The sequence below is a fragment of the Sciurus vulgaris genome, assembly GCF_902686455.1.
Source record: "Sciurus vulgaris genome assembly, chromosome: 4".
Taxonomy (NCBI): Eukaryota; Metazoa; Chordata; class Mammalia; order Rodentia; family Sciuridae; genus Sciurus; species Sciurus vulgaris.
The window spans coordinates 133,907,216-133,925,510 of NC_136464.1; the positions used below are offsets into that span (position 1 = coordinate 133,907,216).

The window sequence follows — 18,295 nt, forward strand, 5'->3', positions numbered from 1 at the left end:
CTCCTGGCAAAATTAACATCATGTAACAGAGACAACACATTTGAGATACATAAATTGTCCAAAATATAGAGAGTCAATTAGGTTTCACATGTACAAGATCCCTTCTTTTCTTTTTTTTTAAACATTTACGAATAATAAAAACCAAGAGTAGAGCTTTGGAAAGGCTGTTACTAGGAACAAATATAGTTCTCAAGAGAATAAGGCTGATGGGAGTTGTCCACTCTTTTCTCCCAAAGCAATTTTGCAAATGAGGTACAGTCTAAAATCTTGAAGTCATTTGATGGAAATATTTTCAGTAGAATTTTTAAGGTTTAAGATTACAAAAACTTAATTTAGTTCAATGTTTGTTTTTGCTTTTACTTTTGTTTTAAATATAAGGGTTTTATGACATTTTGCTGTTTCTACACTGGCTTGGTGGCCAGAAAAGAAGGCACAGAATTCTCCACCAGTTTGCAAATAATGCATTTTTCTGCTCCAGTGCACAAACAGCCTTTATTTAACTCAGCACCACATTTTCTAAGGTATGGGCTCAAAACTATTTGCCATGAAGCTGTAAAATGCCAAAAAATTTAAATACTGAAGGAAAATGTCAATCAAGGCATTTTCCCATCTGCTACTACTTCTGCAAATGCTAATTTTATTTTTCCCAATTCCTGAAATTAGAGGTTTCTTAGCCTCACATGGAAGTAAGTTTGAAACTTGCTAAATGTCACAAGAAAAGATGCAACTCAAGGATGGAATAGAAGGTGTATTATTTTCGAAGGACACCAATAAAAAGAAGCAGAGTAGCACTGAGACAAAGGAAAAAAGATTTTGTTACGACCCAGACCTCTTGAAAAACACTACACAATGCAAGTAACCAGTGCTGGTACCACACATGCATTAAAGCATTTTTCATGTTTTTGAAATATAATGGAAACGTACATCTGAACCACTTAAGATACTTTTGAGAACCAACCAATGGTATGATATCTACATAGGCAGAAGCTTTATGGTATTGAAAACAACATGAAGAAGTTTCAGGTATTGGTACAAATGTAATTCTTGTGATTTAGCATGACTTTAATAAAAGCTTCTACAAGGACTTGCACAGAACCATGACTGACGAATGTAATTTTTGACCTTTCAGTTAGCTCCATTAGCTCACTCAACCACATTTTGAACAGATTATGTACTGTAGTACTTGGTAGACTATACATTAAACAAGAGACTCTGCTCTGAGGCACTGCTTCCCACACTCCATGGGGAAAAGGAAGCAGGAAAAAACAAAACTCATAGAGTTCGACAGCTACCGAGGCAACACTTGCCATTTACAATATAAGCCCAAATATTTTTGCAACACAACTATATATTAATTTAATAAAATACACAATATAGCTCTTATACACTCAACAATTTGGCTCATATGCACGGAATCTGCAATAAATCAATAAAAATATGTCATTTGATGTAAACACATTGAATCTTCTTACATTTGCACATTTAAATGGTCGTGTGATTTGTGTATGTCTAAGACATTTTTCACTTTCCTGAGCTATTTTAGTGTCCACAAATGAATAAGTCATATTATTGATGTTAATATGCTCTGAATATTACCACTTGAAGGTGACTATTTCCCAGAACTTTTTCTGTGTCAAACTTCAAACTCATCATTATTTATATCTTTGTTGGACACTAAAATGCTAAATAGGCATTTTGAATCTTTAAATTTTCTTCTCCTTTAATGAAGTGAATTAGTCTACGTGTGTGCAGGACAAAATGGACTATATCTTTTTACATTTAACTTTTATACGACGTGAGGTGTCTTACAAATGACCAAAGGTTTTTTTTTTTCTCTTTTTTTTTTTTTGTTTTTGTTTTTGTTTTTGTTTTTGACTAATGAAATGGAATGTTCTTTGTGTTTATATGTGTGGCAGGTAACTTTATACAGAAATGTTTACCACAAATATGTGTTAATGTTTGGTGTAGCTTGGACTACTGCAAGGTCTTTTCGGGACTTTCAGTAGAAGCCTGTGATGACTGCTAGAAATCCACCACAGATCACAAATGATGACCCTGCTTTGTATGGGGTTTATAGGTAAACAGTTAAGTCAGCATAAATCACGGAGGACAGTCTTAGAGTGATCAGAAACACTTCACTTCCCATACTGCATACCTTCCTAACAGATTGTCAAAAGGTAACGCCTCCTCCTCCTTTTTCTTCTCTCCATTTTCGTCTCTCTCTCTCTCTCTCTCCTTCTTTTCTCTTTAAGCATCGTTAATTTTGTCCTAATATAAGTTTGGTCAGAACAAAACCATTGTTATCTCTGAAAAAGAAACAGCAGTGAAAAGAACATACTTGTGGGCACTTCAGATGTTCACTAAAAGCCTTAGAGCAGCATTGGTCTTTCTTCATCCCTGTAAGATGGGTTGTCCCCAGGAGCGCTCATTCTTAAATCAACAGAAGAGACAAGAAAATGCCAATGCCTTTCTCTCCCGCTCGCGCTCTCTCTCTCTCTCTCACTTTCTCACGGCCACAGGGTCATTCCCCCTGCAGTCCTGCAAAAGCTTATCAATTTCTCTCACAACTTCCTCTGCATCCACGGACTCTCGGCCCAGATCCCTGTTGGGGTGGTCAAGTTGCTCCAGAACAGCACCCATCTCGCTGGAATCCCGGCTGGCTCTGGAATGCACATCTGCAAAGACCCTTGCCATCTGATCAGAAGCCATGAAGGGAGGGTCTCTTGGTTGCTTACTGGGCGACAGATACTGACTGTCAGTGGGCAAGTACTGACTGCTTGCTTCGGCCAGGGCTCCTGGTTTTGCTTCACAACCATCTAGGGAGCCTTTTGTTGAGGTGCAAGGCTCGATGCACGCCTTGGTCGGGCTGCTTGATGCTGAGGGGACCTCTTGGAGGAGAGGGCTCAGGGCACGTTTGGCTTTTAAATAAGGTTTAACATTGGCAATGAGAATAGTGTGCTCTCGCTTGTCTTTTCCAAATGTACAAAAAGTCTTTTTCCCAGTGGGATTCACAGTTTCATAATTCTCAGTCTCAACATTAGCTTCAACTGTGGGTACAAAGAGATTTGTGCGGTAATCTGCGTTTTCAGCCTGATTGGCTGCAGGGAACTGTGGCATCCAACACCTGTCAGAATGACCAAGCACTCGGCATTCATCTGTGCAATTAACACACTCTTCTGGTTCTGCAAAACAAAAGAGAAGACAGCAAATCCAATTGTTAGGGTTTCCTTTAAATTTCTACAGAGGCTGTGATCAGCTCTCAGTGGGCTTGCTTGACCTCTGGTCTCTTAATTAAAAAGGAAAAGAAAACAATAATTAAAACATTTCAGGATGGTTGCATAAACCTGCTGGTTGAGACAATGGTTTTATTTAAGTCTATTCTCTAGATATTAACGAATTCCCATAGCCTGCAAAGAAGTAAAAAGTGGCCATTGGAGAATCATTCTCAGTAGAACAGAGCATCATCGTAATCTAATGTCCTGGGGATATCAGTTAGTCTTTGTTCTGTATAACCCATCCTGGAAACAGAGAACTTCAAAAAGGATTATCAGGATTAATTTTTCAAATCAAATAGCAGGGCAAAAACTGGATCGCAAACTTCCATACCAAGTCCTAAGCTGCTTTTTAAAAAATGTCTTATCCCTATTTTACTTGTAATTGTTATTTTGGTGACAGTCATGAAATAAAAGGTTTTCTTTCAAAGCCTACTTTTCCTACTGAGAGTGGCAAATAGAATTTTCTATCAGAATGTATTATGAATTAGCTTGTCAAAAAGTGCACATTCCTGTTTTATTAGATATGCCTATGGATCATGTAATCAGTTTTCTGCACTTCAGCCTTTTGTTTTTAGTGTAAGCAGGTGAAAATGGATTTACTCAATCAGTAGAGTTCAGAATAAATGATGAATCACAATTTCCTGTTTTAAATAATAATGCTTTCTGTGAGAATTTTTACTTTTCTCCTTTGCCAATAAAGATATGGAGAATCGATGTAAAGCATTCTTTAATGATCCCTATTTTAAAGATGCAAAACAAGGAAATAAAAAGGAAAATTCCTCCAAAATGACAGCAGCTGCATATTTTTATTGACCCCAATATTTTAAACCATAACTTTGAAGTACATCTTCCCAGTTCTCCCTTTACTCTGCAAACGGTTGTTTTCATTCTGTTTAATGATCCTTTTTAAATCGGGGACTTTTACTTTCAGGAGAGGATATTTACAATTTACCTTCACGTGGTGGGAATACAATTCCCTACACATTTAGTAACACTGGGGATTGCCTTTTAATTGATGCTAGATGAACCCTACAAATGTATAGTGTCATGTTTAACGGGGGAAAGTCTATGGAAAAGATATTTGAATAAGAAAACAGCAAATTTAATAGTATTGTTAAATTTTCACAGATAATGTTCAAAGTCTCATATGAGATGAGTTTATATTTAAAGTTCATGTATGATTCTTCATCAAACAAACAAAAACAAATGAGCAAATTCCATAAATCCACAACTGGTTTTATCTCAGTTTTAACAATAAATAATTTTCCTATGAGAGTAAATTTTTTGAAAAAGAATCAAAATGGTGTTTTGACCGAACAAAAATATGGAAATATTTTACAACATGTACAGTCTTGGAGAAATGCTAAAGAAATTCGTTGAGGTAGTTATGTCCACTTTATTTTTTGTCACTTAAAAATGACTTCCTAGGGGAGAATAAAATATTTGCTATTATGTAATGCAGGCAAGAAGGCTGAAAGTGGTCTTACACTGAAATCCACACCTATCGACTTACACATGCTACACTTGGCTGGGAAGGCTGAACAGCTTTAGCGGAAGCTAGACACAGTACATTCTGGGAAGCCTTCTTACATATTTAAATTAGAGCTGGGATTAAAAAAAAAAACAAATGTCAGAAAAGTTCAATATCAGCTGTTTTCTTTATCTACACTGAATGGGAATTATATATTACCTCTATCTGTATCTGTCAGTAGGTGTTAGAAACTACAATATCATTTCATTTGACCAATTCTACCCTTCAAAAACACAATAGAAAACAATACAATGTATTTTTAATTCATACTTTTGTATCTTTTTAGAGCCATGATTTTTTTCCCCTTAAATTCATTGACAACCAATACAATGTCTTTGAAATATGCCAACACAGTTTTTATATTCCAATATCGACTGGCCTTCCATTTCAGCTATTTGGATAGCCAGTGCTGAATGAATTCAATAAGAATTTAAGAAGAGGGAGAAAGACATAGACTAATGCAGTCATAAGAAAGTGTAAATCGACCTTGGATTTGAAACCACCATCATAAAATGACTGTTTGCACTTCACAGCTGAAAATCTGCAGCTTTTTACCTGACTCCTTCATGTCACATTCAGGGGAGCAAATTTTGAGTATTGATTATGATACATTACAAGCTGTTCACCTTGTGATTAGACTGTAATTTTGATGCCAGCAGTTCACAGACAGTGAAGAAAATCGAATGGATACTTCTGTACAAACAACAGAGACCATGAGCACAAAGTGAACCACAACTGCCTTGGGTCAAGTTAGAGTTTATGAGAGAGTGGAATCATTTCTGAGAAAACATAAATAAATAGATGAATAGCTAGGTACCAAAAGGGACACAGGTAATCTACAATAAATGACAATCTAGACATAAGGATAATAAATAAAATGAAAAAAAGGCGGAGAAAATAGGGAAGAAATAATGCAAAGAGAAATGAGGAAAGGAGAAAAGGAGAGAGCAATGGAGGATGGAAGAGAGGGAAGAAGGAAGGTAGGGAGGAAAGGGTGGAGGAGAGATGAAGGGGACATAGATGAGGGAGGGAGGGATGCCACAGAAGCAAGCATTTAAGACAAGGTGAGTTATACCAGTAAAATTTCTGCCATGTGCACCTTCTGCTATATATTTTTAAATTCCCTTAATAAGCTAAATGAGTATAATAAAGAATAATAGTGTGGAATACTTTTTAAGACTTGTGGCTCTAAAGGTAGATAATTAAATTGTTCTCTGTACTTTGGAAAGAATGAATCCCAGAATAAATACGTAGAATTATCAACTATACAAATGAAAAAGGAAGCAAATATCTAGGTAACCACTATTTGCATAGATTTGGTATTTGTACCAGAAAACGAATTCAGTAAATAGAAGAAACAAAAACAAAAATAATTGATCCAATAGTCACATTTTTCTTCTGATCTAGTGTAGAAGTCTCAAGAAATTATTTACCTTTATTTTCATCCTTTCCTAAATACAACATGGTCACCTTTTCAGAGAATGCTCCCCTCGCCAACAAAGAGGGAAGAGCATGACAAAACAATTCTGAAGTCCAGCAGCTGGAACTCTGGGCAGTTTTGCCTGGACAAACTTTGCAGTGTTTAATCTGGTTAAAGATCTAATTCCTGACAGACCATATGAAAATCAAATCACTTTAAACACTTGTTCAGTATTCAGAATCATTTTCTATACTTTCATCACCATATTTATTACACATGCTCTGAGAGGGAATTATTGAAATGCAGTAACTTTAGTTGGTTCAATTTTGCATCTTAATTTATACAATATTTTTGCAAAAGATATCATGACTCAAATAACTATCAAATGACTGTAGTTATTGCTTTTCAGCTGAATCATAAATCCCACGCACAACATACACAAACGTGTATACATCTTCATTTGTATGTATCTGATAAACATTCTCCAGAACATAATCCAAAAATCTTTTAAAAATCTAAAATCTAAAATTCATAGCCATTGTATTCCTGAACATTAAGATTTAGTAACTGCCACACGCAAATCATAAGAAAGTTCTAAATTCATAATATAAGAGATACCATAAATGAAATATTTTGTTTTTAATTAAATCTGTTATATATTTGTTTATATATTAACAAAATTCTTATATATAAATGCACACATGTGAATTAATATCTTGAATTAAAACATCCCAAAAATGGCATTTTAATTTTTCCTTTTGCTCTACACCCAAGAAGGTGAAATCTATGATTAGGTCAACAACTTAACTACCTCTAAAATCAGAATTTTGTACAATGAAAGCACCAAATAATTCACACTTTCATCATTGGAGTTCAGCAGTCCTCCACACAGGTTACTAACTTCTACATTTTGATTTTAATTTTGTAATGTCACTGTATCACTGGAAGCACATAGCCATTTCAATGATGGGTGAAAGGTGCCAACAATTAGCATGCATACAATTAAAATTTGAAGTCAGATCTCTATTTAAATCAGCAAGAATTAACAGAGATCGAGTAGAACTTATCTAGCATAGGTATTGTGGAAAACGCATGGTAAAACCTGCATGTGCTATGACTCTGTGGTGCCCACTACAAAGGAAACATGTCCAGGAACCAGCCAAAAAATTTCTCACTGCACAGCAAAACAAACTTTATTCTTTTTCTGTCTTGCTTTCAGACAGGAATGTATCTCAAATCAGAAGACTAAACTTATTTGCCATCTTCAAAGTACTATACAACACTCCCAGGGAGAACTATCCGGCCACGAATTTGTTACCATGTAGGGAGATGTTAGAGAATGTAAAAGTATTCCCTTTCCTTAGTTTAAAATTTACCTGCTGCCTCAAAGCGCGCATACACATACATCTGAAAATATGTATATAGTTTCCAGCATAAGAGTCTCTCACACATGCATCTGGTACCTGCCTAAGATTTACTTTTTCATTCTGAAGAAATAAATGTCTGTCATAGATGTTTGGAAACTGAAATTCCTAAATCAAGGCATCGGTGAGGAAGTTCTACAGTGCTATGACCATGGAAGATGGGTATTTAAGAGGGAGTTTTTTGTGCTTTATGACTGTCAACAAAATGGTTTTATTTGTGTTTTGTAAACAGCTTTAAATAGGAGTAGTGCACCTCAATTACTGTAGTAGTTGGTACTGTTTCTAACAGTTTCTTAAAATTAGGGTTGTTTCCATACAACTCTATAAATGGAAGTTCATTTTTTATTTGTTCTCATTTTTCTTTTTTATTTCTAATTTACCTTCTTTCACTAACATAAGCTTTCTTAACACCTAATTAGCTGTTTGGAAAGGCAAAACATATACAAGTCTCTACTTATGGCTGATAGAAGAATTCTGTATATTAATTGTACAATTAATTGCTATAGTCAAGCACCTATCATGAATTCTCCATCTTCTTGCAAACCATGTCAAGCCAAGACCTTAGACTGGCAATTCATGGGCACTTGTTTCTACTGAAAGGATTTAATGGTGTAACAAAAGCTCATTTTCATTCTCTTTATTTGATGCAAACACACAATATCTCATGTGTCTGTATACATACTTCTATATAAACACCACAAATTACAATTTATCTAAATATATTCTAACATGTCAGAGAACTATCAATGTTAAAATAGAAATCTTGTCAGAATACAGTCCAACAAAACTAATAAAATAGGTTTCTCTTTCACTAAGTTGGCATACTTTGCAACATCCTGTGAACTGACACTTCTCTGACATAAACTGTTCTTTCTTTTTTTTGACTATGTTGATTATTATTCGCTTGCTTCTCTTGACCAGCCAATAAAATCCTTATGTTTTGTTTCAATGATAAAGTCATTCCATATAAATGATACCTGAACAATTTAGTCATCAAATTATTTTCTCTTGTGATTTCTGTGTTCCATTTACTAGTATATTATTTCAAAATGAACTGCCTGGTTTCACTCTGCTGACAACAGGAGTAAAACTTACACTTTCAATATTATTTCTAAAGACAGAGCAGCAAAGTTATTTCAAAACAATTTTTTCCTGTGCCAATAAAAAGTATTCTAATATTACAATTTTATTATATGTAGTTTTTTTTTCCCTACAAGTGCTCATGTGACTGACTGCCCTTATTTTAGCATTACTTTGAATAAGCTTGGTTTATATCCTATGCACAGAAGAACAAGGATGAGTAAGAAAAAAAGTGACATAGGAGAATTAATCACTTATTTAAATAAATGATCTTCTATTGCATTATATTTCTCATGCTTTTCCCTTATGCATAAAGATCTATGTTGTTTTACTAATCAAGTGTCATAACTGATAAACAGATACACAGGTGTGAGATGTGTTTTTGTTACTTTTATTTTTTAATGTAATGGGGAAAATATATCTAGTTACAATATGCTCATTCCATAAGGATGTCTGTTCACACAGTGGCGGTATCTTAAAAAACACTGTGTATAGAACACCAGGAACTTAAATTATTTCAAAGTAATCACCCATAAGGAATAAGAATTTAGATATATAGTTCACATAATAAAAATATTGCGAAAGAAACATACATATTTTTAGGTGGATGCACTGCCAAGCTTGGCTCACAGATTTTACTTTAGTTGTGAAATGCCATTCTATCTGCTTTTGATAGGCAGAGAGCACATTTTGAAGGGGAAGTTATTATAATGCCATCAAATAGTCAAACCGTGGCAGCTTTGAAGTACCAATCCTCTAGTGTGCACCTGCGTTGCACAATGCTTCTGAATGTATTGCCATGGCTGCATTCAGACACCAGAAACCACTGGCCTATATCATATTCAAGTGAATCCAATCGCAGCTGGGTATCTGAAGCTGCTTGGAGCATTTGAACTTCCTATTGCATGCACCTGCACACCTTCAGGGATGGTTATAAGTGTTTGTGACCCTTCGGACATAGCAAAATATCTACCAGAATGACCTTTTTGGGCATATATTGATGATATCTAGATAATGTTCTGAGATGAAGAAAATTTAAGACAAGTTAAAATGAAGTTTATGTTGTGGAAAAAATGCAAAACAGTCTAAGGAAATTTGATATGGAAGCACTAGATATATAAAACAGTGAAAATCTAAGCCAGGCATTGGAAATTTATGACACAAATATAATTGTGTCCCATGGCACACTACTCTGAAATTAACATTTAAAATTTAGTTGCCCCAATCCTATCCTGTAAGCACAGTTATTACCCCAGGCAGCAGCAGATGCTTGGAAGGGAAGGCTCAGCTAAATGGGGCCATCTCTTTCCTAACAGGTACCCTGAGGAGAACTGGCTCTGAAGTTCAATGTTATACTAATGGAAGAAGGTTAGTATTTTCTTTGAGAAGTTTGTGATACCTCTCAAAGAAAAACAATAAAATGCAAATGTCCCAACAGACTTAGACTCTTTGGGTGCATTAGATATGAGTAGCTCAGCAGTTACTTTAAAGTAGTGTACTCAATAATTCATAAGGTAAAAATGCATTAAACATCTATTTTGTGCCCAGGTGCTAGAAGTTTCAACAGGGGCATTCTTGAATAGGTTGTTACGGGACAAGTGTTGCCTCAGGTAGAAGTTTATGGTAAGTGAACCTGAATCTATCCACTTTTACATTCTCAAGTTTGTATAACTGCAGCTCTTCACAAAGGAGTTTAAACTTTGAGTGTAAACTAGAAAACTGGATTTGAAACCAACATAGGGGAAATATTTCATATACCACTACATTTTGAACTATGTTGTAAGAATGTCATATAACAATATCCAGAGACAAATGTAGATTGCAATATTGTGAAAGGCTTTGCACAGGAGATGTTGCTTGATCTGCGATTCAAGGATTATCAGAGTTTCAACAGGGAGTGGAAAGTAGGAAGAGGGTGTTTCAAGAAAGGCATTGATAAGAGAAGCAATTGCCACACATTTCACAAGACAGAGATTAGCTTCATAAGTCAAAGAATTTATGCTGCAATACTAAAAAATTAAATAGTAATGCAGGTGAAATTAGCTAAGATCTGCAAGAAGAAACATTCTAAATAAAAGACCAAATTTAATGCAGCAGGCAATGGAACACAATTTTAGATATTTGCTCAGTTGAGCATACATCTCAGAAGATTCTTGAATTGAGTGTTTAATTGAAAAGATACTAGACAACATTTGTGAACCTATAGAACTGGGATGAACTAGAGAGTGAATAATATTCAAATCAGCATTATTTGTAGAAACTGATAGCAAGAGTTTTGATATCTCCAACAGATAAAATAGAAACCGGCATGATTCATTGACCTCCAAACAATTACTGGATAATCATTCTGGTCCCAAATCTTGCCTTTTCAGCTTGGACCTAAACTAAAGAAAGTCTTCATGTTTGTTGATTCAACTGATATTTTATATTATCAATATAAATCCAGAACTTTATAACTTTACATTAGAAGAGCATTTTATTCCTACATCTACATTATTTCTCTTTGCTCCCTAAATTTCTGTTATTATTATCAACTACAATGATCACATATGATCACATATCTGAAAAACTGAAGGATTATTTTAGAAGACTAGAAGAGTTGGAAAGAAAAAGGATCTTTTAGATACTTAGGAAAGAAATAACAAATACTTCAACTAAGCAATTAGGATGACAACAAATAAGTTAGAACTTTTAATCCCAGGAATATTTCAGGAATATTGATAGTCTATATCAATAAAAATAACTAATGAAATGAAATGACTGATTTTTTTTCTTCAGAGTAAACATTGCTATTTTGGATGAAAAAAATGTTATAATTTCCCCAGTAAATTACATGTTCTTTCTTGATTTTTTTAATCAGTTTTCCTCATTGAGACCCTCATGCCCTGGTATGTTCTTTGGGGAACCATTCCTTGAATGTACACAACACACTTGATAAACACTTCTGAATCTGAACACAATGCTGTATCTGATATAAAGCATAATTAAATTAAAAAGGTATCAAATATGATTGATAATCAAAAATAGGAACTATTACTTATAGGACTACTCATTGTCAAATTGCTCATGTGTGAATCTGTAAAGTCAGTTTTCAGAAGGATGCCAGAACTTAGGAGAAGTTACCTAACTCTCTTCTGCTATGACATACACATTGTTTAAAATAAGATTTATATTTGTCTGTTAAATCCATGTTTATATAAATTTCCCAAACTCTTTGTGTATTATTGACTATGCCTTTTTGAAACATGATATAAACAAATCTACCTGAAGTTCATTCCACTCAAACTTGGAGGTCAGCTTATTTTTCTTCACAAAATTTTTTAAACCAGGGACACTGTTATTGACATATAAACCTCTATGTAAATAATTGCCCTTTTATAATTTTAAGTCATGGAAAACAGTGAGTATCCTGAATATCTACACCGTAGCACAAATAGGTTTCTTTATTCTCTCCTAGATTTCTCCTTTTCTTCCTTCTAAGGCATTGAGTAAAGTGAGTCAACTTCTGTTTAGTTTTACATTTATTGCCTTTGTATCTTACACTTCATCTGAAAGCTACCATCAACATATAAATTAATTCATAAGTTTTTGTAATTTTAGAGTCTTGAAAGAGTTAATGCAGTTTCCAAAAGAACCTGATTTATATGCAGTGAGAAACCTATGCTGTGGTATGCAATAGTTAGTAAAAGCTGTTTAGTTTACAAGGACAAATATAAAATTCGAGCAACTTAAATAATTCTGTGAATTTCAGACCTAAGACTATGCAAATATGCTACCATTCTTCATCTTTAGAGAGGATGTTTTCCTTATGCTTTTATTGCCTCTGTAAGCTAACCCCATCTCTGATAATGACACCATTTTTGATGACATGGATGAATACATTTAAGATTCAAATCATCCTCCTAGCAGAGTGGTAATCCTGTAAGGAAGGTCAATAAAAACATGCCTATTAAGCCAAACTCTTGTAAGTAGCAAGCAAGATAGTCTTATTAGTGCTTTTTTTTTTTTTTTTTTCTTTTCATGCCTGCTTACTGATTGCTTTGGGGAGGTATATCTATTTACCAATTTAAATCCTATTGTTCATCTTATTTCTAGCACTTCTTTGCTTTCAGGTTCTAGAAACAAGCAAACAGAATTGATGTCATTTTTAGCATTCTCTGAAAACAATTAATTCAGAGTGAGAGATAATCCTCTTCTGCTTATTATTTAGTAATCAATTCCTGTCAGCAGAATGTGGAAATTCCAGAAGATGGATTTTTGAGAAAAATTTTGTATTTTAATATTCTCAATGACATCCTAGGTCCCCAAAACTACCTAAACTCAAAAAAATCAACTCTAAAGGTAGAGTTAAAGTTTAAATTATTGCCTTAAATTAGATGGACATGACTCCAAATGAACAGATAGGTGCTCTGTTCAGATTAGTATTCAAAATATAATTTTTTAAAGAAAGAAGAAATACAAAACAGTGAGAGATATACATAAATGATATACTTATCAATAAATTAATTCTTACAAAAATCACTTACATTGCAAAAGTTTAAAAATAAATGTTTTCCATGTGAATGTACACAAAGGCATGTCCGTACACACATGATAATCATGCATTTTTACTATTTTCACTCCTGTGAAATTAGATATTTTTGAAAGATCTAATGAAACTGACACAGTCCAAAGTTTACCACAGAATTAAATAGAGGAAGTTTGAACCTTAATAATTTGGCTTTGATCTAACCAAGACAAAGAACCCTACACCACCAAACTGCTGATACTAGCTGAAGATAATTGACATTTTATATAAAGGCTGTTCTTGGAATTACTTCACTAAAATTATTCTGTTCTTATACCTGTAAGTGTGCAGTAAGTTTATTGGAAGCTGATGTTTTCATCCTGCAGATTGGGTCATCCCAAGAATGAAAATTTAAGCAAAATCAATGCATTCAATATCCATGTTCTAGAGTAAATACACAGAAATGTTTCTTGTAATGGATTTTACTGGCAATGACAAGCCATTTTTCTAGTAATGGATTTAATATTTTGTAATCCTTAAAACATACTGAAACAATAAGAAATTGCAAAAGCAGTCAGGAAACTCACATATTGAAAGAAAAGAGATATGTTCCTCTGGATTCCCCTGCTATATATTCAAACCAAGTGTCAAAAAAGTGATTGGAGAGGGCTCTCAAGCACATCAAGGATAGCAAAGATGTGTTTTTAAAGCATATGAAAGTGATTCCGTATGTAATGCATTATGTACATCAGAAAGTGGTATCTTTTTATTTATTTATTTATTTATTTATTTATTTATTTATTTTTAAACAGGAATGAGTTTGCTAAAAGGAACAGGAAAAAACGGACACTCTCAAGGGAGAGAGTGGATCCACTCTGAGATGATAGGAACCTACAGAGGAATTTTAAATGCTTCCTTCTATTGAAAAGTATTTTCTGCATTTTATTTGATAATCTACCATATTCAGAACAAAGAACAGATGACAAGACTTAAGTACATTCCCTGGGAATAACAGTAATGGGCAAACAAATACAAATATATGAGCACTTACTGTATTTGCAGACTTGTAATCGAAATCTCATCAAAAAAAGAGTTTGTATTGATATATCACGGAGAATTAAGATCTTTGTTAATTCAAGCATGCTAAAATTTGAAGTTTTCCCTTTAAGAAAATATATGCTCCATCTTAGGAATAAGTGATCTTTTGTTATTTCCAAAGTTATTTTCAAGTTGTTGCTTTTATAATTATGGTCATTATGGAAAAAAAGAACGGAATATGAACTACTAAATTTGGTGTTCAAAGCCCTCTGTAATCTGGCACAAATAAATTCTTTAGAAACAGATAAAAAAAAAACAACAACACAAATTCTAACAAGTTGAATTTGTAGGTTTGCATGAAAGCAAATCTCTTTGAGAATGTTTAGGGAAATGGCAGTAATCTAACTAAATCTTAAATGCCTTTAGAAACATAATTACCTACATCAATTAGAGAATGTGGAAACTTACTGGACACATAATTGAAATCACCAATTTTCTGTGCAAAGGAGATAACTTGAATTTAAGGGTCATTCTAATCTTAAATTTATTGGTGACTCAATTTACAACTCCAGATGAGTTTATTCCTTAACCTAAAATTACCCAGTATTAAAATTCAAGGTTCAACCATAAATAGAATACAATATGACTACTTGATTTGGCAAATTTCTAGTAAGATATTTAACGTTCATTCCCTGAATGGATAAAATAGTTATGATCACAAAGGAAAAATATCTAGCTATCTGTAGTAAAGTAATATTGCAAAATAGAAAAATTATTAGGTTAGTAGTACTTGAATTTCCTCTCTTAGTCTTTTTTCTTATCAAGTATAGTTGTTTTATAAAAACAAATATATCTGCATATGCTTTTCCATAAAATTCCAAAAAGAAATGCATTGGTAAATTCAGCATTTATTTAAAATTATATATTTTAACATATATAGTCCAATGATCTACTTATTATGCATAAAGTTCAAGGGTTGTACGGTTGTCCCTTGGAATCCATGGGGAATTGGGTCCAGGAGCCCCTGCAGACACCGAAACTTGTGAATTCTTAGTCCCTTATATTAAATGAGGTAGTATTTGCATAAAATCCCTATGTATAACTTCTTATATACCTTAAGGCAGCTCTAGATTAATTATAATAACTAATATAATAAAAAGTCATATAAATACCAGTATTGTTTGGTAATAATGACAAGAAAAAATTTGTAATTTTTCAGTACAGATGCAATATTTTTCAGAATACTTTTGATCTGAGTTTGATCAAATCCATGGATGCAGAATCCAAGGATAGAGAGGGCCAACTGTATCTATATTAAGCATTTGTTTGTAAGATAATTGTGATTAAAACAAAATAAAAACATATTGCTATTCTGATTATTTTATAACACAAAACAGTTATATTTTACATAATAATTCTATTACGATAACCAAATTAAATTAAAAAATTGCATTCAGTAAACCTCAGCAATTCTGTTCTAAATAAAAGGGTTTTATTATATTTCTTAATAGAAAATACTTTCAAGCTTCACTATCTTGATTATCTGATACTTATAGTGAGAAAATAAAAAGGTTTGAAATAACAAGATCATTTAACATATTTCAAATAATTATCACCAAAGAAATGCAACTAAAAAAAAGCACGTATGTATTTATGCATGCACCCTTTGAGCACTTGATGAATTAAAAAATCATATTCCAGATGGAAATGAACAGAAGGGGTCTTCCCTAAAGGTCAAAACTTCCTAGAACTGTATAGTGGACATAAAAATCCACTTACTTCACTTAAGAACAACTACTCTTCTTTTCCTGGTGCTCAATCAGCTTGTTCATGTTTTAACATGGTAAGTGGAAACAGTAAAACACAGGTGTGCACATGCATGTGTGTACATGAACCTATGATCATGCATGTACATTTGAGCAGAGAGTAGATGTCAGAACAAGAGAGAGATACATTTTAGAGTACATGGAATTATGTACAGAAATTTGCATCCCAGAAGCTAACGTTATTTATTGGTACACATATTACTCCTGAATTTAATTTTCACAGAATTGAAAAACTCTTCTTCCCAACTGATGAAAATTTAATCAATATGAAATTATTGCAATTTAAGTATAACAAAGAAGATTTTATGTAGATTGGGGGGACGTGCATACATTTTCACACTTTGACATCACCACCTAAAATTCAGAGACAAGTATAACTTTCCACACTATGACGTTTTCTATTTAAGGGCTTTTCTTGTATGTTCTCTCAAATTTCCATTCATTTCCATACAGGAAACAAGGCAATCTCTTTGCTTTTTATGGCATGAGTAAAGCAACACAAATAAAAATAACAGGGATTCTTAGATTGCTGTAATACACATGTATATTTTTCAAGTACAGCAACATTATGATATAAGCATTTTCTCCTATGGTTTGACTTTCTCTTATGTAGTGATTGAACAGGAACATAATCAGATCTCTTGAATGCATTCAAATAATTCAGAGACTTAGACTATATATATTCCTACAAAGAAAAATATAATATGGTGAGCTAAAATTTCACCTAAAATAGAGAAACTCCTTCCTGCTCTTCACTTAATTCATCCAGTTATTTCAAATGTTAATGTGCTTTCCGAAATTATCTACATCATAACCAGAGCATACTTAGAGATTAGAATACATTGACAAAATTTATGGAGTTCAGAGGGTTTTATTATTGAGCTTTACCAACTATTGTACTTTTTATGAATTTGGTTCTGTCCTGACTTTAGTAATCTATATTAAGGAGATGTGTAAAGATTTTAAAAACTAATGCATAAAGTACTCTTTAATATATTTCCATAAAATAAAACTTGTTTAATATGATATGTAATTATCCATCAAAAAGGAGAGGAGAATTTGGACACCCAGTTTCTCGGGTAAAATGCAGTTCTTCAGGCTGTGACAGTGAAACAGTTTGTTCTGCACCCATAATTTATACCAAAGGAAAGTAATCAGCCCCTCATTCCTGATTCAGCCTACTCTCCATTGCATCCATTTCTTCACTTAGCATTGCCTATATTATCTTCAGTGTGAAATTAATATAAGTGGTAGACTTTCTTTAAAGGAAATGATTGAGAATTGGACTACTTAAATTTGCTTAAGAAAATAAATATGAAACACCCTGATTTAAATCAATATTTAGATTCTTTGTTTCAATCATTAACATTCCATAGTTTGTCCTGAAGTATTAATAGCACCAACACAAAAGTAACAGGATCAATGAGTTAATATTTTTCCTTTAAGAAATAAAGTCTACAAGTTCTGCATGGCAAATGCATAGTCTTATGAGTGCCATAATCTAACAAGTCAAATTTGGATTACAGAGAAGAAAGCTAGCAGATGAAGAAATTGCTCACCTGGAGGAAGCAGATCAACAGACTGAAGTCTAGTTGTGATGGTGTGTAGGGTGAGGATAGCAAAGGAAAGCAAAGTCGGGAATGCTTGAAAAATAAAATATTTTTAGTTAACAAATAGAAAAATCAAGTGGGAAAAAAGGGCCAAATGAATTATGAATCCTTCTCTATTGATTTTAATTTTATATTAAAATTCCTTAGATTGCTCCATCCCTAAAAGTTATGGTCATTGATATCTCCCCAAATATATAAGACTTGGTCTTAAAGAAAAAAATTACTTTTAGGGGGCATTTCAGTTTAAATGAGATGTAAACAGTGCAAAGTAACTACATGAATTCCTAGATCAATGGTAAAAATACTCTCATGATGATGAGGCACCCAATTATCTACACTAAAATAAATAATTTTCTACACGAATGGGTAGAAGATGTAAGCAAGAAGGACACCAAAAATATTGTCAGAAACTGTCAATTCTATAATATCTCCAGAAAAGAACGCTTTCATAAAAATGTTGACTACATCTTAAAGTTTTACACAATTTATGTGGTCTACAACTTAAAACAATAGACAAAGTATAATTTAGCTCATTACTCAGTCACCTATTATTGACTTTAGTAATAACAACACACACATACACA

At 33.2% G+C, this 18,295-nt stretch overlaps 1 protein-coding gene across 3 annotated transcripts in view; it reads right to left on the reverse strand.

Annotated features, from left to right (window-relative positions):
• Positions 1 to 1,737: 1,737 nt before the first annotated feature.
• The window catches only part of PCDH17 (protocadherin 17), a 91,297-nt gene continuing 74,739 nt past the window's right edge, over positions 1,738 to 18,295 (reverse strand). For all 3 annotated transcript variants that reach the window (XM_079137350.1, XM_079137349.1, XM_079137348.1), the window contains one exon: positions 1,738 to 3,182. In XM_079137350.1, coding sequence (XP_078993476.1) covers positions 2,500 to 3,182 — 683 coding nt within the window. In that variant the 3' untranslated portion in view covers positions 1,738 to 2,499. The remainder of the gene's footprint in view (positions 3,183 to 18,295) is intronic.